The sequence below is a fragment of the Peromyscus maniculatus genome, chromosome 20 (assembly GCF_049852395.1).
Source record: "Peromyscus maniculatus bairdii isolate BWxNUB_F1_BW_parent chromosome 20, HU_Pman_BW_mat_3.1, whole genome shotgun sequence".
Classification (NCBI taxonomy): domain Eukaryota; kingdom Metazoa; phylum Chordata; class Mammalia; order Rodentia; family Cricetidae; genus Peromyscus; species Peromyscus maniculatus.
In genome coordinates, this window is record NC_134871.1 from 18275556 (window position 1) to 18301653 (window position 26098).

Below are 26098 nucleotides of genomic sequence, written 5' to 3' on the forward strand. Positions count from 1 at the left end.
TGTAATCTTAATTTCACTCTTACTCCATGGCTGACTGTGTGGCTGTGTGACTGGCCCCTTCTTTTCTCTCTCCTTGATCTCTCTTGCTTCCCAATCCCTCTTTTTCTCCTTCTATTTATTCTCTCTGCCTACCAGCCCCTCCTGTCCTTTCTCCTGCCTTACTATTATTGCTATTGACCATTCTGTTTTTTTATTAGACCAATCAGGTGTTTTAGACAGGCAAAGTAACACAGCTTCACAGAGTTAAACAAATGCAACATAAAAGAATGCAACACATCATTGCATCATTAAAACAAATGTTCCACATCATAAACAAATGTAACACATCTTAAAATAATATTTCACAGCTGTTTGGCACATATCAAGCACTAATAGATTATAGCCATTTGACACTTCCCTGCATCAAAGAAATCCCCTGCAATCTCCTAAACAGGTATTCTAACTGTAATCTCTTTTATTGTCCAAATTCCAATAATCTATAATTTCCAATTTTTCATATTTCCAAAGTCCAATAATTCTGACATGAGCTTTTTTTTTTCCTTTTGGTTTTCTTTTAGATAAAGTTTCCCTGTGTCCCTGTAGATCAGGCTGGCCTCTAACTCAGAGATCCTGCCTCTGCCTTCCAAGTGCTGTGATTAAAGGTGTGCCTGGCTGTTTTATTTTTTTAATTGATTAATTATATCTTTGTTACAAATTACTTATTATGCCCCATGATAATTTCTTCCTTTTTGTGAGTCTCCTTCCTCCTTCTTCTTCTTCTTCTTCTTCTTCTTCTTCTTCTTCTTCTTCTTCCTCTTCCTCTTCCTCTTCCTCTTCTTCTTCTTTTAAATTTACCACTTCTGACTAAAAGGAAGGAGGTACATACTTCTATAGAAATTATGGTGCCTGCATACTTACAACATACAACAAAAGGAAAGCAACTGTACTGGCTCGCAAGTTTTATATCAACTTGACATGAGCTAGAATCATCAGAGAGGGAGCCTCAATTTCATTTGGAAAAAAAAAATGGCTTCATAAGATAGGACTGTAGGCAAGCTTGTGGGGGCATTATCTTTATTAGTGATCCATGTGTGTGCTTGGATTCTAATGGATCCCTGAGGGAGGGGGTGAGAAGGTGTGTCATCAACAACACAGACACCTAGAGTCTATTGAAGGCAAATAACAAACTCATTTATTCAATAACACAGAAGGCCTTATATACCCTCCTTCCAGCACCCAGTCTGTGTGGGCATCCCTCATTGGCTGGGCATGATCAGGAATTCTGACAGTGACTAGGAACTCTAACAGTTCCTGTTGCTAGGCCCACAGGCAGACTCCAGGTTGGCTCTTAAAGAGTTTGTTATGTGCATGACTTGGCAACTGGTCTAAGCCAATTTCCTTGACCCTATGGGCCTGTTCTACTACATATCCATCCTTTTGTTTTACTACATGGGCACTCAGCAGGAGTCGGAGTTCTTTGCTCCAGCCTTACTGACCCCGCCTCATGGGGGCTCAGCAACTAGACTGTGCCTGTCTTAGGTTGGCTTGCCAAACAAGCTCTTAACTGTCTTTGACCACCAGCCCTTGAAGAGCATCCATCCTTGGGGAGTCACCCTGAGTGGGGAGTGTCAGGCAGTAGCCTTTTGAATTTCAGAAAGGCAGGCATGCATAACCTCCTGTGGAGGGCTATGAGTTGGATGTCTAAGAGCCATCAACACCTATAGAGTCACCTTAGTGGCTGCCTGTTGTTGCTGGGTGTGCTGTAGGAGACAGTTAAAAAGGAGAAAGAGCAAAAGTATCACCCTGCCAATCAACACATAAGTGAAATCCAGGAGGGATCTAACAACCTCTTTATATTATGCCAAACCTTTGCAAAAAATAAGGAGTCAAAGGCCATAATCTGTGCTCTTGTCTGATTTAATTGGAAAAGTTCATGTGTTAGCTGTAATGGATAATATAGAAACTTAGCTCACCATGGGCCCTTAATATATTTAGCTAGCTTCCAGCCTGCCAAACTAATGTTCCTCATCTCAAAAGGTATTATACAAAATGAGGAAAAACAAGACTCCACAAATCTTCAGCCTTTAGAGAGGCAATGAGAGCAAGAAAGGGGAGTATATACATTACCCATCCTGAGTGATTTTCTCCTTGGTGGAAGCAGGCTGACCTATGGCCAAGTGCACATCTCTTGCTGAGACCCATATTGGCATAGTAGCACTCTGAGGATAAACACAAGCATACCCTCTCCCATGGGTTAGCAGGGGGCTGGCGGCTGCCATTGGAGGGAGATAGGATCTCTCCATCTCACCAGGGGCAGATGCTTGTTCCTTGAGAGAGATGCCCAGTGCTTGTAGGCTGAGCTGAGCCCCCTGTAGAGCCTAAAGGGCCAGGTCTGAGACCTGTTGAAAATAGACATTCAAACCAATCTGTGCCTGGTGCACAGGATGGACATATTCCCCATGCCCTGTGAGCATATCATAGGTCACTGGGATGTTAAGCAAGATGTTTGTCCAGGCCTGGGATTCTGCCTGATTTTCATAGGCTGATCTCCAACTGAGAAAGACTGCAGGCTCCAACACAGCTTTAAGCAAATGGTACCAATGGAAATACGTTTGTAACTGCATCAACCATTGAGCAAGGACCTGCTGAAAGTAGGGGAATCTGAGTCTGACTCATTGGCTGCCTTCCAGATGATGGGGAGATCAGTATGGGGGTGGGAATCCAGGGCTGGTCATCGGCATTTGGACCCATATTGGCTGGGAAGGCTTCTATGGGCCTCGGACTGACAGTGGCGCAGGTTGTGAGGGTTATAAGACATCTGTCACCCCAGAAGAGTAGCCCCCTCCTGAGGCAGGCCAGTATTGGGGTAGATTGCTCCAAGAATACTGTGGCGGAGGGGTAGCTGCCAGCAGTGGTGGTGGAGCAGAGGGGGTAGCAGCACATGAATTCAGGTTGGCTCTTAAGGAGTACATTATTTGCATATTTTGGCAACTGGTCTGAGCCAATTTCCTGGACCCTGTGGGCCTGTCCTACTACACAAGTGGAAAAGTTCAACCAATTGTGGCTGGGGCCACCTCTGTACTTGGTGGCTCTAACTTCTGGAAGAAAGCAGGTCGATCAAGCCTCATGGAGGTTGCCAGTAAGCAGCACTCCTCCATGGCCTCTGCATCAGCTTCTGCCTCTGGTTCCTTCCCTGTTTGAGTTCCTGTCCTGGTTCCCTTCATTGATGAACAGTGATTTGAAAGAGTAAGCCCAATAAGCTTTTTCCTCCCCAGGTTCCTTTGGTCATAGTGTTTCATCACGGCAATGAGAACCCTAGCCAAGACAACAACCAAATTAAAGATTGCAAACCGAACTTACTTTTAAAATACCTATAAGAGAAAAGAGAATATTTTAAATCTTGTTGGTGATCCCACAAGCCAACACTTCAGGATCCCTCATTTAGAGACCACTTCTTGAAGTGTGCAACTTTAAGTCTTGTTTGCTGCTCAAATCTTGGGGGGGGGGGGGAGGCATGCAGAAGGAGATGAGCAGATGTGTTAAGTAGGAAGAACAAAGGAGATTTTCAAATTCTGAGTAGAAAGGGCAATAAAACAGTCCACTAAAATTACCATCAGAAAACACTCATAGATTATAACTGTTTCTGATCCTAACTGTACATGAATGACTTTTTCTGGATTGCCTTTCGCCCTGGGGTCTAGTTCATCCTGCCTGTTCTGTGCATAAAACATTTGCCCATGTTAAAGCTTCTGATCAGCCTCCTCCCCGTTTTATTCAGGCTCCCCCTGGGAGGGTCTTCATTGTTTAAATTATCCAGCTGTGGCTGAACCTGGTGCACTGACACTCGTTCAGAGGTTGACCAGCTCTGCACTTCCAGATCACCTCACTCAATTTCTGGCTTTTCATTGAAGGGTGCCTCTTTTTATTTTCTTCAATTTTAGACCAACTGATAAAACTTAGACTTTAATAATTTTTATTAATGAGCAGCTGTTCATAGTTGAATACAAATTATGAAGTCACATTCATTTCCTGATCAAGTGAGACAAAAGACTTGCAGCTCATAACACAGAGTGACAGTTTGAACAGGCATATTTGAAAGCATAAACCTTTTGATAATTTTAGTATATTGTTTTATTGGTCTGGCTGCTAGAGACTTTTACTTGCTTTCAAAATAATAAATGTCAATATTCTAGAAATTTAAATATTTTTAAATATCTAAAACCACTACTTATTAATTGGGGTTAATGATTTAATAAACAAATTGAACAGTCTAAAGCATCTTTTTAAAAAAAGAACCTTCAGTGCTATTAAGTGAAAATTAACTTTCCATGAAGCAATTGCATAGTTTCTAACATTATATAACAACCAAGAGTAACCTATTACTTAAAACAAGAAGACCTATGAGCTAAGAGCAATTGTTTAAGTTAGCCAAGTTTCTTTAGAAGGAGCCTGGATAGAAGTTTAGAAAAATAACACATGTTTTATTTTATTTTCTTTCTACTAGAAATAGATTTAAGTGAAAAGAGGGATAAGTGTAAACAGAGTTTACCTCTCTTGACTGCCTGGTCCCAAATAAACACACAGAGGCTTATGCTAATTACAAATGCTTGATCAATAGCTAAGGCTTATTACTAACTAGCTCTTACGTTTAAATTAACCTATTTCTATTAATCTATGTATTGCCGTGTGGCTTGTGACTTTACCTGTTCTCTAGCATGTCTTACTTCCTGGGCAGCTGGGATCGAGTCTCTCTGACTCTGCCCTTCTTCACCCCAGCATTTTCAGTTTGGCTTATTCTGCTTTGCTATAGGCAATCAACTTTTTTATTAACCAATGAGAGTAATACATATTCACATCATACAGAAGGATTATTCCACAGCAGATAAGTTCTCACTCTGTGTCTAGGCTTATGGCTTGGTGATGTAACATCACTTGGCTTATTCCACATTTATCTGCTACTCCGTGGTTTAAGTAATCTGATCTGAATATGATGTGGAGACACAAGGCTTTTTATAATCTTGGAATGCAAATGTTGTGTTGTTGTACAACAATATGAAATACTAATATGATTCGTCTTGTATGTGGGTTGCAAACTTGACAATAGTGTGAACTTACAGTGAAAGACTGAACCCTTCAGCTACATACAATAAGCTGGCCATGACAGCTGTGACCTTCAATAATTTTAAGCCTCAGTTTTTATAACTGCAATATTAGGCTAATAAAACCTTTTATTTTGCAAACTAAATGTCATAATGTAAGCAGAAATGTGTTAGAAGCAGCAGTAAAAATTGGTGAAAGTTTTCAGGCAAAGAAGCTTACAGTCTTCTCATCCAGGAAAATTTTGAGCTCACTACTGGGAATGCCGCCTCCAAGGTAAACAGAGGAGGATCCTTCCATCATTAGCAATGGATGCATTTGCCAGTAGCATATTATTTAAAAAGGAATAGGATCATTAAAGGTGGAAGCTGCAACTTAAAATTAACTCTCACCTATATAGGCCCTTTGTTAAAAGCCAGAGTGAAAGTGCGGAGATCAGAACTGAAGCACAGTAACCCTCTTCTTGGCTCCTCAGACTGTAGCTACTACTTACAACATCATCCATGCCAAATTCAATCCACGCTCCCTACCCCATCCTTTCATCACAAGTAAGCATCCTATAATGTGTTTTAAGGTTTTTTTTTTCACCCTATAAGCTAGCTCAGTACTTTTACTATGTGCTTATTATAAATAGGTTTTAGGTGCAGCCTTCTTCATGATTTTAACTTTACTGTTTAAAATAAATAGATTCAGTTACCCTTGTCTATCAGTTCAAAGCTATTTGGGAGGCTTTGTTTTAATAGTTGCTATTTAAAGTCAGAATTTATTTCTAGCTGTTGTTTTGGATCTCCTTCTGGCCACCTACCTCTGGCTCTTGAAATATAATATTAGCAATTCTTGTCAAAGATGTTGCTCTCTCTATAAATAAATAGGTTATATATATATATATAACCTATTTATTTATATAATAGAAATATATATAAATGTATATATATTTACTATGGCAAAGCTGCTTATCTCTCATTATAATAAATATTATAAATGATATTAAACTTTTTATCAGTGAGGGATTAAGTTCAAGTTGCAATCACACAAGAAATACTAAAAATTTTGTCATATATTTTTTCTTCTTAGGAAGAATTTACATATACAAAGGCTCATCAGTCTAAATATATAAATTGCTCTAAAGAAAAAAAAACAGTGAAAGTGCTTTTGTCATGTGGCTGGATACACTCATAAATTCCTTGCCCAAAAGGGATTATTTTCTCTGCTCATAGGCACAGATGCCATCGCCATAGCAACCATCACTATTTGCTCTGTCACTGAGTGTGAATTTTATCCAATCTTATTTAAAACGTTAGGACTGTAAGTCAAGATGAAGTGCAGTTTCTGTAATATTTTGGAAGTATTTTTTATCTGAAAAATATACAATGCAAGAAAATTTTCATTATCCTCTCTATTATTTAATTTACTTAGAGATTTTTTTTTTATACTTAAAGATGTGCTGTGTGCCAAATCCTCACATGACTCTCAATCTAAAGGAACTTGTCAAATAAAGTCAGCATTCATGGGCAAATAATATTCCTGGCACTGCAGTTTTTCCATAAGGATTCAATCATTAATTCATAATAACTGAACTACTTAATATATTAGGTCCTATGAATGGGGTAACAAGCATCCAGACATTCACTGCATGTCCTCTGGTAGATACTTTCTTTGGATATTATAAAATTTATCTAATTATTGTCTAGAGAAAAATCAGAAGAAATAAATGGTAGTGTTTCTTTCACTGAGAAATGGATATTCTTGGTATCTGGAGCCCACATGAATGAGATGAAAATGCCCACTGATGAGTCTGGACCCTGCAGATAAGAGTCCCCTGATCAACCACAGAATGGGTCAAATCAAGATATAGGTTTTTCTGATTTGGATGGTATGGATAATGTCTTAGTTTGGGTTACTATTGCTATGATGAAACAACATGCCCAAAAGTAAGCTGGTAGAAGAAAGGGTTTATTTGGTTTATGCTTCCACATCCATAGTCTATCACTGAAGGAAGTCAGGAGAGGAACTCAAACAGAGCAGGAACCTGGAGGCAGGAGCTGATGCAGAAGCCATGGAGGGGTGCTGCTTACTGCCTTGCTCCCCATGGCTTGTTCAGCCTATTTTCTTATACAACCCAAGACCACCAGCCCAGGGGTGGTCCTACCCACAATGGGCTAGGATCTCTCGTATCAATCACTAATTAATAAAATGCTCTATAGGCTTGCCTACAGCCCAATCTTATGTAGGCATTTTCTTAATTAAGGTTACCTCCTCTCTGATTACTCCAGCCTGTGTCAAGTTGACAGGAAATTAGCCAGCACAGATAATGACTGGAAAAAATTATATAGCACGGCTCAGAGAGACAGATATTGCATGTTCATCCTGGTACGTTTAGCCTGGCCTTTTAAATCTTTTGTTTTCTATGTTTAATTTGGAGGCTAGGAAAACAGAAAGGGGCCATTTGCTATAGTGGATTAAGGGAAAGGGAATAGAATATAGGTTAAAAACAAAAATTAAGAGGGGGGTTCTGGGGGCAGAAAGGTTAAAGCAGGCAGCGGATGAGATGTGAGAAACAAAGAGGATGGAGGGGAGGCTGACCCAAATGAAGAATGTATGAAACAACCCTTGAAAACCTTACAACCCAATTAAAGAATATAATTGGAAGGTATGAAACATGATGAGGAAAGAGAAAGGAAGTATTGGGGCTTAAGGGTTTAAGCAGGGAGGAGAGCAGCAAGATGGGAGTTGGGTCAACATGAAAAACCCTAGGGAGACACACTAGTTTGTAAACTAATTACAAAATATCGTTTCTTTTGTAAGACTGAGTTTGGGAGTCTGAACTGAGGTACTTTGCCTGGGTAGAAAATCCTTCTCCCAGAAGATCGTTATTCAACAAAAATCTCAGTGTAAGTCATAGGATACCTCTGTAAAGTTGAGTTATTGGCCAGAGAAGCCCCAGAAGTCCCCAACAAAAAAAAAGTATCTCTTTTGCTCTTCGTTGCCCATCATAATAAAAAGATATCATTCTATGTTTTATTTAATTTTAATAACATTATTTTCATTAATTTTATAAACTGACCATGGGTTCCCCTCCCTCCTCACTTCCCAGATCCTCCCACCCCGCTTCCTGTCTCTTCCCCCTTCCCTTCCACTCCTCCTCTATCTATTCAGAAAGTGACAGGCCTCCCATGGGCTTGAGCAAAGCATAATGGCATATCAAGTTGCAGCAGGACCAAGCTCTTCCCCTTGCATCAAGGCTGGTCAAGGTAATCCAGCATGGGGAGCAGGATCCCAAAAGGCAGCTAAGCACCGGGACAGTTCTTGATCTCACTGCTAGGAAATCAAGAGAACAAGCTACAGAACTGTCACACATATGCAGAGGGCCCTGGTGGGTCCCATGCAGGTCCAGAGTCTATAAGCTCCCACCAGCTCAGGTCAGATGTCTCTGTGGGTTCCTCCTCATGACCTCCCTGGATCATACAATCCCTCCTCCCTTTCTTCAGCAAGACTCTCAGAGCTCAGCCCAGTGCTTGGCTGTGGATCTCAGCATCTGCTTCCATCAGTTACCGGATAGGGTGTCTCTGATGACAATTAGGGTAGTCACCAATCTGATTACAGTAGATGGCCAGTTCAGGCACCCTCTCCACTATTGCTAGGAGTCTTGGCTGGAGTCATCCTTGTAGATTCCAGGGGGGTTCCCTGGTGCCACATTTCTCACTAACCCCAACATGCCCTCCCTCCCTGCATCAAAACATCTCTTTTGTTACTCTCTCCTCTGTCCTGCTTCCTACCCACCTCCTATACCCAGCCCATCCAACCCACTCCCTCAAGTTCCCATTCTTCCAACCCCCCTCCCTGTCCCCAGTTTACAAGGAGATCTCTTCTAATTCCCTTTCCTGGGAAATCTATAAATCGCTCTTTGGACCCACCTTGTTATCTAGCCTCTCTGGGGCTGTGGATTGTAGGTTAGTTATCCTATATCTTACTCCTAATATCCACTTATGAGTGAGTACATACCACGTTTGCTTTCTGGGTCTGGGTTACCTCACTCAAAAGGAACATCTATCCATTTGCCTGTAAATTTCATGAGGTCATTGTTTTTTTTTTTTTACAGCTGAATAATATTCCATTGTGTATATGTACCACATTTTCTTTATTCATTCTTTGATTGAGGGTCATTGAGGTTTTTTCCAAGTTCTGGCTATTACAAATAATGCTGCTATGAACATAGTTGAGCAAGTGTCCTTATGCTATGATTGAGAATCATTTGGGTATATGCCCAAGAGTGGTATAGCTGGGTCTTGAGGAAGACTGATTCCCAATTTTCTGAGAAACTGCTATACTGATTTCCAAAGTGGCTGTACAAGTTTGCGCTCCACATCCTCTCCAACATAAGTTGTCATCAGTGTTTTTGATCTTAGACATTCTGACAGTTGTAAGATGGTATCTCAGAGTCGTTTTGATTTGCATTTCCATGATGACTAAGGATGTTGAGCAATTCCTTAAATGTCTTTCAGCCTTTTGAAATTCTTCTGTTGAGAATTCTCTGCTTAGCTCTGTAGCCCATTTTTTAATTGGATTGTTCAGTATTTTTATGTCTAGCTTTTAGAGTTCTTTATTTTGGAGATCAGCCCTCTGTCAGATGTGGGATTGGTGAAGATCTTTTCCCATTCTGTAGGCTGTCCTTTTTTTTTTTTTTTTTACTCTTTTTTTTATATTTTATTTTATTTTTTATTTTACAATACTATTCAGTTCTACATAATAGCCACAGATTCCCTTGTTCTCTCCCTTCCTGCCCTCCTCCCCTTCCCCCCAGCCCACCCCCCATTCCCACCTCCTCCAGATCAAGGTCTTCCCTGAGGACTGGGATCGACCTGATAGACTCAGACTAGGCAGTCCAGTCCCCTCCTCCCAGATTGAGCCAAGCATCCCTGCATAAGTCCCAGGTTACAAACAGCTAACTCATGCAACGAGCCCAGGACCTGATAGCACTGCCTAGATGCCTCCCAAACAGATCAAGCCAATCGACTGTCTCACCTATTCAGAGGGCCTGATCCAGTTGGGGGCCCCTCAGCCTTTGGTTCATAGTTCATGGGTTTCCATTCCTTTGGTTATTTGTCCCTGTGCTTTATCCAACCTTGGTTTAAACAATTCTCGCTCATAAACCCTCCTCTTTCTCACTAATTAGACTCCCAGCGCTCCACCCGGGGCCTAGCCGTGGATGTCTGCATCCAGATTCCTCAGTCCTTGGATGGGGTTTCTGGCCCAACTATTAGAGTGTTTGGCCATCCCATCACCAGAGTAGGTCTGTCCCAGCTGTCTCTCGACCATTGCCAGCAGTCTTTTGTGGGGGTATCTTTGTGGATTTCTGTGGGCCTCTTTAGCACTTTGTTTCTTCCTTTTCTCATGTGGTCTTCATTTACCATGGTCTCCTATTCCTTGTTCTCCCTCTCTTTTCTTGATCCAGCTAGGATCTCCCGCTCTCTATCCCTCGACCCTCGCCCTTCATTGCTCCCACTCATGTCCAGGCTGTTCATGTAGATCTCATCCATTTCTCCATGATTGGGTGATCCCCGTGTCTTTCTTGGGGTCCTGTTTTCCAGGTAGCCTCACTGGTGATGTGAGTAGCAGTCCAGTCATCCTTGTTCCACATCTAGCATCTTCCTATGAGTGAGTACATACCATATTTGGCTTTCTGAGTCTGGGCTACCTCATTCAGGATGATTTTTTCTAGATCCATCCATTTGCCTGCAAACCTCATGATGTCATTGTTTTTCTCTGCTGAGTAGTATTCTATTGTGTATATGTGCCACCATTCATTTATCCATTCTTCAGTTGAAGGGCATCTAGGTTGTTTCCAGGTTTTGGCTATTACAAACAATGCTGATATGAACATAGCTGAGCAAGTGCTCTTGTGGTATGATTGAGCATTTCTTGGGTGTATGCCCAGGAAATCTTGGGGGAGATTGATTCCCAATTTTCTAAGAAAGCACCATATTGATTTCCAAAGTGGTTGTACAAGCTTGCATTCCCACCAGCAGTGGAGGAGAGTTCCCCTAGTTCCACATCCTCTCCAGCATAAAGTGTCTTCAGTGTTTTTGATCTTAGCCATTCTGACAGGCTTAAGGTGGTATCTCAGAGTTGTTTTGATTTGCATTTCCCTGATGATTAGGGGTGTTGAGCAATTCCTTAAATGTCTTTCAGCCATTTGAGTTTCCTCTGTTGAGAATTCTCTGTTTAGTTCTAAAGCCCATTTCTCAATTTGACTGTTGGTTGTTTTGATGTCTAATTTCTTGTGTTCCTTATATATTCTGGATATCAGTCCTCTGTCAGATGTGGGGTTGGTGAAGATCTTTTCCCATTCTGTAGGCTGTCGCTTTGCCTTGTTGACCGTATCCTTTCCTCTACAAAAGTTTCAAGAGGTCCCATTGACTGATTGTTTCTCTCAGTGTCTGTGCTACTGGTGTTATATTTAGGAAGTGATCTCCTATGCCAATGCGTTCAAGACTCCTTCCTACTTTCTCTTCTAGCAGGTTCAGAGTAGCTGGATTTATGTTGAGGTCCTTGATCCACTTGGACTTAAGTTTTGTGCATGGTGACAGATATGGATCTATTTGCAGCCTTCTACACGTTGATACCCAGTTATGCCAGCACCATTTGTTGAAGATGCTTTCTTTTTTTTCATTGTACCCTTTTGGCTTGTTTGTCAAAAATTATATATTCATAGGTATGTGGGTTAATGTCAGGGTCTTCAATTCGATTCCATTGGTCCACATGTTGGTTTTTATGCCAATACCAAGCTGTTTTTTATTACTGTAGCTCTATAGTAGAGCTTGAAGTCAGGGATTGTGATGCCTCCAGAGTTTGTTTTATTGTACAGGATTCTTTTGGCTATCCTGGGTTTTTTGTTTTTCCATATGAAGTTGAGTATTATTCTTTCCAGGTCTGTGAAGAATTGTGTTGGTATTTTGATGGGGATTGCATTGAATCTGTAGATTGCTTTTGGTAAGATTGCCATTTTTACTATGTTAACCCTGCCTATCCATGAGCATGGGAGATCTTTCCATTTTCTGACATCTTCTTCAATTTCTTTTTTCAGGGACTTAAAGTTCTTGTCATATACGTCCTTCACTTGCTTGGTTAGTATTACCCCCAAGGTATTTTATGTCATTTGTGGCTATTGTAAAGGGTGATGTATCTCTAATTGCCTTCTCAGCTTCTTTGTCCATTGTATATAGGAGGGCTACTGATTTTTTTGAGTTGATCTTGTATCCTGCTATGTTGCTGAAGGTGTTTATAAACTTTATCAGTTCCTGGGTGGAATCTTTGGGGTCACTCAAGTATACTATCATGCCATCTGCAAATAGGGAAAGCTTGACTTCTTCCTTTCCAAATTGTATCCCCTTAATCTCCTTATGTTGTCTTATTGCTCTGGCTAGAACTTCAAGTACTATATTGAATAAGTATGGGGAGAGTGGACAGCCTTGCCTCGTTCCTGATTTTAGTGGAATTGCTTTGAGTTTCTCTCCATTTAATTTGATGTTGGCTGTTGGCTTGCTGTAAATTGCCTTTATTATCTTTAGGTATGTTCCCTGTATTCCTGATCGCTCCAAGACTTTTATCATGAAGGGGTGTTGGATTTTGTCAAATGCCTTTTCTGCATCTAGTGAGATGATCATGTGGTTTTTTTTCTTTGAGTTTGTTTATATGGTATATTACATTGATGAACTTTTGTATGTTGAACCACCCTTGCATCCTTGGGATGAAGCCTACTTGATCATGGTGGATAATTGTTCTGATGTGTTCTTGGAGTCTGTTTGTCAGTATTTTATTGAGTATTTTTGCATCAATGTTCATGAGGGAGATCAGTCTGTAGTTCTCTTTCTTTGTTGCATCCTTGTTTGGTTTAGGAATCAGGGTAATTGTAGCCTCATAGAAGGAGTTTGGCAATGTCCCTTCTGTTTCTATTATGTGGAACAATTTAGAGTATTGGTATTAACTCTTCTTTGAAGATCTGGTAGAATTCTGTGCTGAAACCATCTGGTCCTGGGCTTTTTTTGGTTGGGAGACTTTTAATGACTGTTTCTATTTCCTTAGGGGTTATTGGACTATTTAAATAGTTTATTTGGTCTTGATTTAACGTAGGTATGTGGTACCTATCCAGAAAAATGTCCATTTCTTTTAGGTTTTCCAGTTTTGTGGAGTAGAGGTTTTTGAAATACGACCTGATAATTCTCTGGATTTCCTCAATGTCTGTTGTTATGTCCCCCTTTTCATTTCTGATTTTGTTGATTTGGATTCTCTCTCTCTCTGTCTTTTGGTTAGTTTGGATAAGGGCTTGTCTATCTTGTTGATTTTCTCAAAGAACCAACTCTTTGTTTCATTATTTTTTTTGTATTATTCTCTTAGTTTCTAATTTATTAATTTCACCTCTCACTTTGATAATTTCCTGGCGTCTATTCTTCCTGGGAGACTGCTTCTTCTTGTTCTAGAGCTTTCAGGTGTGCTGTTAAGTCACTAGTGTGGGATTTCTCCAACTTCTTTATGTGGGCATTTAGTGCTATGAATTTCCCTCTTAGCACTGCTTTCATAGTGTCCCATAAGTTTGGGTATGTGGTGTCTTCATTTTCGTTGATCTCTAGAAAGTCTTTAATTTCTTTCTTTATTTCTTCTTTAACCCATTGGTGATTCAGTTGAGCATTATTCAGTTTCCATGAGATTGTAGGTTTTCTGTAGTTTTTGTTGTTGTTGAAATCTAACTTTAAACCATGGTGGTCTGATAGAACACAGGAGGTTATTCCAATTGTTTTGTACCTGTTGAGATTTGCTTTGTGGCCAAGTATGTGGTTGATTTTAGAGAAAGTTCCATGGGGTGCTGAGAAGAAAGTATATTCTTTCTTGTTAGGATGGAATGTTCTGTAGATATCTATTAGATCCAATTGGGTCATGACATCAGTTAAGTCCTTTATTTCTCTGTTAAATTTCGATTTGGGAGATCTGTCCAGTGGTGAAAGTGGGGTGTTGAGATCTCCCACTATTAATGTGTGGGGTTTTATATGTGGTTTAAGCTTTAGTAATGTTTCTTTTACATATGTGGGTGCCCTTGTGTTTGGGGCATAAATGTTCAGAATTGAAACTTCATCTTGGTGGATCTTTCCTGTGATGAGGATGTAATGCCCTTCTTGATCTCTTTTGATTGATTTTAGTTTGAAGTCTATGTTGTTGGATATCAGGATGGCTACACCTGCTTTTTTCTTAAGACCATTTGATTGAAAAGTCTTTTCCTAGCCTTTTATTCTTAGGTAGTGTCTATCTTTGAATTTGAGATGTGTTTCTTGTATGCAGCAGAAAGATGGGTCCTGCTTTCATATCCATTCTGTAAGCCTATGTCTTTTTATAGGTGAATTAAGTCCGTTGATATTAAGGGATATTAACGATCAGTGATTGTTCATCCCTGTTATTTTTGGTGGTAGTGTGTGTGTACTTCTCTTATTTGGGGTTTACTGTTGTGGCTTTATATATTGCCTGTGTTTTCAAGTGTGTATCTGACTTCCTTCGGTTGGAATTTTTCTTCTAGTGCTTTCTGTAGGGCTGGGTTTGTGGATAGGTATTGATTAAATCTGGCTTTGTCTTGGAATGTCTTGTTCCTTCTGTCTATGATGATTGAAAGTTTTGCTGGGTATATTAGTCTGGGCTGACATCCATGGTCTCTTAGTGTCTGCATTACATCTGTCCAGGTCCTTCTGGCTTTCAAAGTCTCCATTGAGAAATTGGGTGTTATTCTGATGGGTTTACCTTTATAGGTCACTTGGCCTTTTTCCTTTGCTGCTCTTAATATTCTTTCTTTATTCTGTACATTTCGTTGTTAATTATTATGTGTCAAGGGGACTTTTTTGGAGGGTCTAGTCTGTTTGGTGTTCTATAGGCTTCTTGTATCTTCATAGGCATTTCCTTCTTTAAGTTGGGAAAGTTTTCTTCTATAATTTTGTTGAATATATTTTCTGTGCCTTTGAGTTGGTATTCTTCACCTTCTTCTATCCCTATAATTCATAGGTTTGGTCTTTTCATGGTGTCCCAAATTTCTTGGACATTTTGGTTCATGACTTTGTTGGCTTTAGTGTTTCCTTTGACTGATGAAACTATTTCTTCTACTGTATCTTCAATGCCAGAGATCCTCTCTTCCATCTCTTGCATTCTGTTGGTTAAACTTGCATCTGAAGTTCCCGATCTTTTACTCAGGTTTTCTATTTCCAGCATTCCCTCTGTTTGTGTCTTCTTTATTTTTTTAATTTCCCTTTTCAGGTCTTGGACTGTTTCCTTTATTTGTTTCATTGCTTTTTCATGATTTTCTTTCAGTACTTTATTGTTTTCTTTCAGTACTTTATTATTTTCTTCCAGGAGTTTATTGTTTTCTTCCAGGACTTTATTGTTTTCTTGCAGGACTTTATTGTTTTCTTCTAATTTGTTTGCCCTTTCCTCTAGTTGTTTACAGCATTCTTCCCATTTTTTTTGTCCTTTCCTCTACACAATCCTCTACCTTCTTCATGATGTTACTCATAAGGCTATTTTCTTCTGCTTTTTCCAATTTTTGTTGTTGGAGGTGGGCTAGGTTCTGGTGATGCTGTATTGCTCTTCATTTTGCTGTATGTACTTCTGCCTTGACATCTGCCCATCTCCTTGTGGTTCGTTCTTGGTCTTATCTGTGTACTTGGTTCAGAAAGAGCTGACAGATTCAGGAAGTCTCTCTCTCTTGTCCAGATGGGAGTTCTCTTGTCCAAAAGAGAACTCCGGGGCAGGATGGAAGCTCTTATCTGGACCAGAAGTCTGGGGCAGGATGGGAGCTTTTGTCCAGACAGGAAGTCTGGGGTAGGATGTGCGCTCTTGTCCAGAAGGGAAGTCCAGGTTAGGATGTGAGCTCTTGTCCAGGAGGGAAGTCCAGGGCAAGATGGGAGCCCTCTCTTTCTCGGCATCTTTACATGTTGCTTGTCCTGGCGGTGGCTGCAGTGTCTCTCGGCTGTCCTTTTGTCTTATTGACTGTGTCCTTTGCTCTACAAAAGCTTCTCAGTTTCAGGAGGTCCCATTTATTAATTGTTGCTCTCAGTGTCTGTGCTACCAGTGTTATATTTAGGAAGTGGTCTCCTGTGCCAATGCATTCAAGACTACTTCCTACTTTCTCTTCTATCAAGTTCAGTGTAACTGGATTTATGTTGAGGTCTTTGATCCACTTGGACTTGAGTTTTGTGTGTGGCGATAGATATGGATCTATTTGCAATCCTCTACATGTTGACATCCAGTTATGCCAGCACCATTTGTTGAAGATGCCTTATTTTTTCCATGGTACAGTTTTGGCTTCTTTGTTGAAAATCAGATGTTCATAGGTATGTGGATTAATGTCAGGGTCTTCAATTCAATTCCATTGGTGCACATGTCAGTTTTTATGCCAGTACCAAGCTGTTTTTATTACTATAGCTCTATAGTAGAGCTTGAGGTCAGGGATCATGATGCCTCCAGAGGTTGCTTTATTATACAGGATTCAATCATACCACAAGGACACATGCTCAACTATGTTCATAGCAGCATTATTCATAAAAAGCAAGGACCTGGAAATAACCTACATGCCTCTCAACCAAAGAATGGATAAAGAAAATGTGGCATATATACACAATGGAGTACTACTCAGCAGTAAAAAACAATGATATCATGAAAATTTCAGGCAATTGGGTGGAACTAGAAAAGATCATCCTGAGTGAGGTAACACAAACTCAGAAGGGCAAACATGGTATGCACTTACTCATAAGTGGATACTAGATGTAAAGCAAAGGACAACCAGACTACAACCCACAGCTCCAGAGAAACTTACTAACAAGAAGGATCCTAAGAGGGACATATTGATGAAAAAGAAATAGATGAGATCTACATGGGCAAACTGGGGGTAAGGGGATATAATGGAGGGCAAGAAATGGGAGATGAGAACATAAGGAAATGGGAGGTTTGAGCTGGAACAGGGACAGAGTGGGAGAGCAGGGAAAGAGATACCATGATAAATGAAGACATCATGGGAATAGGGAGAAACAGGGTGCTAGGGAAGTTCCCAGGAATCCACAAGGATGACCCCATCTTATACTCTACTAGCATTAGTCGAGAGGATGCCTGAACTGGTCTACTCCTGTAACCAGATTAGTGAATACACTAACTGTCATCATAGAGCCTTCATCCAGTTACTGATGGAAGCAGATGCAGAGATCCATGGCTGGGCGCCAGGTTGAGTTCCAGGAGTCCAATTGATGAGAGAGAAAGGAGGGATTCTATAAACAAGAAACATCGAGATCATGATGAGAAAACATACAGAGATGGCCAGCCAAACTAGTGGAAACTCAAGAACTGTGGGCCCATAGCTGTGGAGCCTCCATGGGACTGGATTAAGCCCTCTGGATAGGGAAGCAGTTGTTTAGCTTGAACTGGTTAGGGGGGCCCAGGCAGGTGATTCGGGATCCATCCCTGATGCGTGAACAGGCTTTTTGGAGCTTAGTGCCTAAGGTATGATGCCTTATGCTGCCTTGGTGCTGTGGAGGGGCTTGGACCTGCTCAACTGAATGTGCCAGGCTCTGCTGACTCCCCAGGGGAGACTGACTTGGAGGAGGTGAGAATGTGGGGAGAACTCGGGGGGGGGGGGAGGTTAGGGAGGCAGGAAGAGGGAGGGGGATCTGTGGTTAGCATGCAAAATGAGTAAAAAATTTCTTAATAATAATGAAAATATAACATTCTTCTAAATCATTTGAAGAGAAAAAAAGGTAAAATTGTGTTAACTAATTTTTCTATATACACATTGATAATAAAATTTTAAAAATACAAAAAAATTTCCATTTCTAGTGTAAAAATGCCAGAGAAAAATTATTTCAAAGCAAAGAATTCAAAAGAAAAAAAGGGGCTATTATATGAATGAAGACATATGAAGTGATATTGTTTATGGATTCCTAAAAACTTGGGAAATATAAAAAAGTAGTGATTAAAATGTGATTTTTTCCCCATTATTTATTATGAGAATGTAGTATGATAATTCTAGAAAGTTTTTTTAAAACAGCCAGAAGCTTTGAACAGTTAATTTAGTGTCTTTTCACAAGTCTGTGGCAAAGAAGAAAGCTTTTAGAAATCCCTTTTACTGCCCAGTAACATAAGACCTCTTGATTAAATGTCTACAGAAAAAAACTGACAAAAACTTCCAGTGGGTGAGACTAAAACTTAGTTAGAAAAAGATCTATATACGGTGCCAATTTTGTGGTGTTTGCAATGCATGTATCTCTTCCAGAACCCTAATTTGTTCTGGAGATGGTAAATTACACATCTTGGGATTTAATTTTCTAACAGAAATGAAGTATCATGAGATGGAAAGAAAAGGGGAGTTGCCTTAGAAAGCCTGACTTTAAGTCTCAGCATGGACTAGAGGTGTGTCTGACCTCCTCAATCCCATCAGGACCAGATGGTTCTCAGTAAGTGACTGAAGCGAGTATGAAAGTGCTCAGTTACCCAGTGATGTCAGACCAAGCATCAGCAGTATCCTTTGACACGGCAAGTGTTTGTCACAGGGCTTTCATGCATCTTCTCCAAACCTCCTGTTAAGGACCTCTTACCTGCAGTTCCCATAAAGTTATGACTTTGTTCTATTCCAGCTGTTGGCTTGAATGTATTCTGTTGCTTCTAGCCATTCATTGGGCCCTCCCTGCTTCCTTTTCCAGTCACCTTCCCTTTTAGGCAGCCCTCCTAGACAATGCTTCTGACTGTTAGACTCTCACTGACCGCCACCCCCCCCCCAACACACACACACACACACACACACACACGCACGCACGCACGCACGCACGCACGCGCGAGCGCACAGACACAGAAGTTCATAACTCATCCCTGCGCATCAGGAAGATGCTACTGTGCAAGTTCTGCCATTCACTACAAAAGATTGTTACTGGCTTTCTGATTAAATTCTTAGGCCACAAACTCCTCCATCGCATACCTTGCCCTTCAAGGATATATATATATATAAAGTTTTCCATGAGTTAAATGTAAGGTCCTTTTCTCTTGACTTGGGGTTAGAAACTGGTTTTGCTATCCCCTCTGTTTTGAAATGTGGCTTCTAAACACAGCTGTCTCCAAAGATCTGCTCCTGAGAAAAAAATCTCCTTCTAGTATTTATGCTTTTAGGCAACTTACTTTGAAACATGTTACATATTTGTGTGGTATCTCTCTTTGTACTTTGTCTTAGCCAAAACTTATGTTTTCCTATCTGGCTAAAGGTGTGTCCTGTGACTGACAGAACAAAGAAAATTTCCTCAGGTGTATTGGCAGAAGGCTGCCTCCGTCCCCCAACCTTGTCTCTCTTCCCTTTCGCTTGCACAGATGCCTAACAGTGACCAAGGGTGAATATACTGGGAGATGGTACGCGGGAGACAGGGCACGGGCTTCACAGAATTTTATCAATTAACCCAAATTCATTTTGAGCTCCATCTGTGCCTGCCACGAAAATGACTGCCATGTCTTTAGTGGGAATTCTGCCAAGTTAATCATTCCCTTTAAAATTTTCTGAGTAAAAGTTATATTAGTTATATAGTAAAAGTCTGAAAGCTTTGGGGTAACTTTATTAATCTGTGGCTTTCTGCATTCTCTAATTTATCACTTTGTAAAATAAGGTGGGGTTTTTTTTATTGTGTTCTTTGTTGTTTTGCTTTTGATTCTGTTGATCTCTGGAGTCGGAACACATGCTCAGTACAGACAGTTTTGAAAGGCAATGCGGGCTAAATGGAAACTAAATTTGTCCCGATGGCCAGTTTTAGGGACACCAAGAAAACTCTTCTTTCTTCTGGGATTCCTAGAATACCTGCAGATCTGAAAGGCAAGTGTTCAGCCTGAGGAAGGTGCAGAATAGTCTTGTCACCAAAACTGCCAGAAAGTTCAATGACAGCCTTTTGGAAACTGGAGCTTTGTGGAGGACACAGAACACCAGAAAAGGTTGGTTTCTTTGCTTTGCTTTTTGCTTGGCTTTTGTTTGCCTGTTTTGTTTTTGTGACTGTTGCAGCATGTAGCCTAGCTTGCCTTGGAGTCACTGTGGCAATTCTGCCTCTGCCTCTTCACCACTAGGGTTAGAGGCATGAGGCACTATGCTTGGCTCCTTCAACTCCTTAATGATACTTTGTGTGGTACTTGGAGACGAAGTATCTGCTTCCACATGTGAGATTCCTGTAACTTTTCATGAAATCAGAACATGTAAGTATAAGGAATCAACAGAAACTTGTATTTTGAAGAAACTTGAACTCTTTGATTAAATATAAGGATTACATGTCAAGCATTATAAAAATACAAAAGTATTTTTTGCATATTTCCTTGAAAATGCTGTAGGCTTTTCTTGCTGTGCAGCAAAATGGCGGATACATAGCAGTTCCTCTGGTTCTGTTTTCAGCCTGTTCTTCAGGAAGCTCTTTAGTTGCTTGCTGTAAAATAACAATAATACATTTTTTAAAAGGGGAGTAATAACATATGGTATATTTAAAAGTATGTGTCATTAATTTTAACTTTGAATATATTTCATAGTTTGGCTAACAAGGTAAAAGTAACATATAAAATAATCTCAAATTTGCAAATTTTACACTATCATCGATAATTTTTTGGTGGAAATGTATATAGAGTTACAATTCATATACAGTTTTTTATGCTCTTTGTAGGTAAGCTTGCAATTTTATTTAGCAGAGCATGGTGATTCTCTTAAAAACAAAGTATTAAATCACAATGAAAAGTCATAAAAACAGTGTTCCAATGCATTGTGGGAATTGAAATTTACCTTCATTACAAATATTAACAGCAAAGCAGAAGCCATTGACAATTTTTTGCATTTGGAAAAAGTCCTGGACATGACTCAATAATTATACAATTTACTATTGATTTGAAAACAGTATGCTCTTAGCTGGCAAACTACCAAAGTTGTGAGGGACAGTCAGAATGACTGTGGACAATAACTGAAAACCAAGCCATTTATTTATCAGTCACAAACTGCACTGGCATACAGTCAGCAGTACTTATCATTTAGTCAATGGCTTTGTAAGTAATATTCATTGTACTATTAAACAATTTTGAAAAACAATCTGTTCTTTTATTAAAATTCTGGAGACAATGTCAGACATAAAGCTGACTTGTGCAACTTATGTGTTGGTCATTTACCTGTACACCTATTGGCCCTCAGCTTAGAGCCCCACTTCCTTCTCCTCCCTCTTTCTCACATGTCCTCAGCTGTGAGAAGACAGTAGTGGGTCTCCAAGACCATGCTTCTCCCTTCCCAGTTGGATCCTAATTATTCTCGGCCATTAGAAGGTGAGCCATTCAGGATCTTCCCCATGTCATGACTGTTGATTCTAGCCTCCTTGGCTGTTATATTACTCCTAGACCCAGCAACATGGTGACCTCTCATCCTGGCCTTCTTTACACCTGGTTTAAATTCCAGTTTGGGATTTTTTATTTGAGTACTTGAGTAGTCTGAATGATTGTCCCACTTTAAATTCTTCTTCACTTTCATTGTTTGTTATGTGATGCCTCCATTTCATTCATCTTCCCCAAACCAGAAGTTCTTATCTTTTAAATAAATCATAAACAGATTAATATTTGCCAAGCTTTTAAGCACTTTAGACTTTGCTTGGCCGGACCCTGCCCAATGAACAGTTCTAAGTCAGAGGTGAGTGTTATTCTCCTTTGGAGAATTAAAATCAACCCTACTGCATTTTCAGTACATATAATACATAAATAATAAGCTCTTTTAGGTGCTTGAAGTTTGATGAAAAATATATTTTGAATGCAAATTCAATGCAAGTATATAAAAGCCTATGATAATTATAAGAATGAAGAGACCAAGGAAAAGGGGAAAATGTTTCACAGAATGGGAAGGGGAAAGGAAAGTAGACTAGAGAATGTGGGTTTTGAGCCAAACCCAGAAAAATGCTGAAAGAGGTAGGTAGAGTTGACAAGTAGACGAACATAGTCTAGATGGAGGAAGCCTGTGGAGTCGAAAGAATGAATTAATTTATGTGTTGTTTATTTTCAGTGCTGAGGTTGAACTCAAGGCCTTGCACATGCTAGTAAGCCTACCACTGAGCTATAGTAGCCAGCCATGAAGTTGAAAATAGCAGGAAGGTGGTCCTTAAAGCTGGTTCTTAGTCTGTGGTCTTGATGACATTTTGTGTACAGTGACACCTGGCAGTTACTGTTATCACCATATGTTCCTGTGCTTCAAAAAGTGAAATCTAACAACAGTTTGGAGGGTAAAAGTGAATGAATTCATGAGGAGAGGTTTTGGAGACTAATACAGTGGATGAAGGGAAGAGTATATAGCGAGGAGACGTTAAACAAGGACAGATATGAGACATTCTAGTCTGATGAAGATGGTGAAGAGCTGGTGATGGATGTGGAGTCTGAGAAGTATGAACTGGAGGGGTCAGAAAAGCATGGTGTCGTTACTGAGACGAGGCCGGTGTAGAAGAAGTACATGAGGACTTAGCGCTGACCGCATTTAGTTGAAGGCATGCCTTTTCCTGCTCCTACATTTTTCTTGGCTCCTGCTTTTCCTTCTCTCTCCAAATGGTAGACATTTTATGCAACACTCCCAGGCTTCACATGCTACTCATAGAGTAACATAGACCATCATTTAGGATCATTCTAGCTCAGAAAGGCCTCTCTTTCTTTTAATCTCTTCAAATTCACTCTCTGCTGGCCACATCTGGTCCTAATATCATTTTCACCAGGTTATACCTGATGTTGCTCAAGCCACACCAACTAGAGCCCTGTGGCCACAGTTACTTGTTCAGTGATGAGCATGTGCCCCAACCCAGGTCAGTGATTGGGCTGTGGGATTGGGCTGCTGGATCTGTTGAGGAGGTGTCTGTGTATTGTGTTGGCCACTGGATTGTATAACATAAGCATAAGTGTATGAGTGTATGGGGACATTTACCACAAAGACTTGGAAGAGGAGTCAGCCTGGAAGTGGAGTTACCCCTAAGAGAATAAAACCAAGAAGTGGAAAAGCATCACCTGAGTCCTTGACTCTGCTGTGACAGACCACTTCTGGGCTTCTTAGCTATTTAGTTGCATAAGCATTTCAAGCTGTGTCTGCCCTTTGCAACACCTGAAGAGTTCTGAGATTATCCACGTGTCTCCACCCCCACATTTTTGTATTCTACACTTAAAGGCGCTATCATTTCCATAGCGCTGTCTTGTCTGCCATCGAACTTATATTTCTCTTTGTGTCTCCAGTGGTGCCAGACACAACTGCTGTACGAACAGCTTTTGATTAGGAAACACTTGCTGGCCCCTGCAAACCTGGAGACAGAGGTTCCATATGGAATGAAGTGTACTTACCTGTGGTTGGGTTCAAGATGAAAACGGCAGCCATAAATACTTCCAAGAGCAACAGTCTTCCTACGAGACAGCCTATTACGACAGTCAGTATCTGGACAGGAGTACCCACAGTGGATGCTTTGCTGTGGCCACTGCTGCTGCTGCCACTGCTGCTGCTACTTCCGCCCCCACCAGGGAGAGTCTGTGCTGACAGGCTGAAGGCTCTCGATTCTGCCCGGACAGTATTATCCAGGATAAATTCAATTTTATAATTTTTTCCTAGGGAGAGAAAAATCCTCGTCGTAGTTGACTCCTTTGCTTGTTTTCAGTCAGTTCCCATTCGTCCTTTATTGGCTTCAAAATCGTGACTAATTTCTAATGAAGTATTTTTGTAAATGGAGTCAGGTGACATACTTTGAGTACAGAGAGGGATAAAGAAGTTCTCAGAGGTTCAGGCTGCATCTGACCACAGGCATGGGAACAGTACTGTCCCTAGGCAGGTAGATCTGGGATGTGAAAAAAGCTACCACAACAAGCCAGAGGGTAAACTAGTGAGCAGCTGTCCTCCATGGATTCTGTGCCAGGTTCCTGCTTCGAGTTCCTGCCTGGACTTCCCTGAGTGATGGGCTACTATGGATGTGTACCCGAAATAAACCTTTTCCTTCCCTAAGTTACCTGTGGCTGTGGTGTTTATCATAGCAACAGGAAATCCACTAGAACACTCTTGATTCTCCACAGTAACTGGTTTATCGACTCAAGGCTCCACAAATAGTCATCTGTACATATTTTCTCTCTTTCTTTTTTTTTATTAGTTTGCAGAAAGTCTACAAGTAACTTCCTAGTTCAGCTCTGAATCCTTGCATAGATTGTTAAATTACTACAAGTCTACCTTTTCTTAAATGAAAAATGCATATATTAATTTTTAAATTATAAATATAACACATTTAGTGAGAAAATTTGGAGCAATAACAGGCAAGAAGAGAATACAAATCATGATTTTTTATGTATGGTTTCCAATTATATTTAAATTTCTCTAATCATTCTTTTAATTTCTTTTTTGTATATTAAATGTATTTTATAAGGGGGGCCAACTATATTCAGAAAAAGGCATAATATAGAATTTTGATTTCTACAGTTTATTGACAAAAGCATTATAGAATATTTTGTCCATTCAAAAAAAAATACACAGCTCTTTACTGAGGAGATGTATGAGGACCTAATATGGTCTACTCACCTGTTCTGTGAGGAGTGAGATCTGTATAGTTGGCCCAACAGTTGCTAAATGGAATTGTTGTATTTCCACTAAGGCCACCAACTTGGTTGTTATTGGAGTCCTTTAGGATAGCCTTCAAAGTAAGTGATGTAATTCCAACTGATACACAGTTACCCTCAAGAAAAAAGAACAGTGGAGAATTATAACAAATGCCCTGTCCTAAATCTTCAAAAAATATCTACTAATTTTTATATGTCTATTACAAATTAAAAATCTACAGAATCTCCTAACCTCTCCAAAAGAGATCTTGAACATGAAATGAAAGCACATTCATTTCAAAGAAACATTTTGGAAACAGTAAACAGAAGAGGCTATCCACAGGTTTTAGTTTTAACTTTCACATTCAAGCTGCCAGGGAAGTGGGTCCCTTCCAGAATTATAGTCAAAGCTATTCACTCTAGGACAATGGGAGTCAGGACTCACCTCAGGATCTATGGCCTTTACTGAGGGCTGCTGAGGAAATGGCTGTCCTGGCTGTGCTGCCACCGGCTGAGCAACCACTGAGAGTGAAGACACAAAGGCTACATAGTGACCAGGAAATCCAGATCTTTCAACTGGCTGGGCAGTCACCTGGGGTGGACAGAGCAAGGAAGTGATTTTTCCAGGACAAACTGCATTTCACAGCCAGCTCAGCCAAGCCAAGTGCAGTATTCAGTTCATTTAAAACAGTAAATTAGACATGCAAGATTGGTATTGTTATAAATTTCCCTCTTGATCAAAGCTATGACACAATGTTAAAAATATTCAAAGCAAGGTGCATGGGAAAAACTAAATTTTAAAAGATATGATCATGTTCGGTGTGTGTGTGTGTGTGTGTGTGTGTGTGTGCACGTGTATTCCTGCAGATACGTGCACCTACCAATGAAGGCCAGAAGAGGATGTAGGGTGTCATTTTCTGTCACTTCTCACCTTACCTGCTTGGGACTGGGTCTCAATAAACCTGGAACTAGCTGTTTCTAAGCCTGGTCAGCAAATCATAATAATCTACTCCTGTCCCCTCACCCAGACCACTACTGGGCTACAGGCATGCCTGGCTACCTTTAAATGTGAATGATGGGAATTCAAAATTTGGGTCCTTGTGTGTGTTTATTAGTTTTATGTCAACTTGACACAAGATAGAGTCATTTGGGTAGAGGGAATCTCAATTGAGACAATGCCTCAATACCATGGGCCTATAAGAAAATCTGTCAAGCATTTTCGTGATTAATGTTTGATGCAAGAGGACTCAGCCAACTGTGGGTAGTGCCAACCCTGGGTGGTGACCTTGAGTTGTATAAGGAAGCAGCATTCCTCCACTGCCTCTGTTTCAGTTTCTGCCTCCAGATTTCTGCCTTGAGTTCCTGTCCTGACTCCCCTTCATGATGGACTATAACTGTAAGCTGAAATAAATTCATTTTTCCC

At 40.3% G+C, this 26098-nt stretch overlaps 1 protein-coding gene across 3 annotated transcripts in view; it reads right to left on the reverse strand.

Annotated features, from left to right (window-relative positions):
* Positions 1–20318: 20318 nt before the first annotated feature.
* Pkhd1l1 (PKHD1 like 1) overlaps positions 20319–26098 on the reverse strand; it is a 149068-nt gene continuing 143288 nt past the window's right edge. For all 3 annotated transcript variants that reach the window (XM_042264702.2, XM_076555796.1, XM_006978701.4), the window contains 4 exons: positions 25121–25267; positions 24659–24812; positions 23446–23703; positions 20319–20537 (listed from right to left, as the gene is read on the reverse strand). In XM_042264702.2, the coding sequence (XP_042120636.2) occupies positions 20527–20537; positions 23446–23703; positions 24659–24812; positions 25121–25267 (570 nt within the window). In that variant the 3' untranslated portion in view covers positions 20319–20526. The remainder of the gene's footprint in view (positions 20538–23445; positions 23704–24658; positions 24813–25120; positions 25268–26098) is intronic.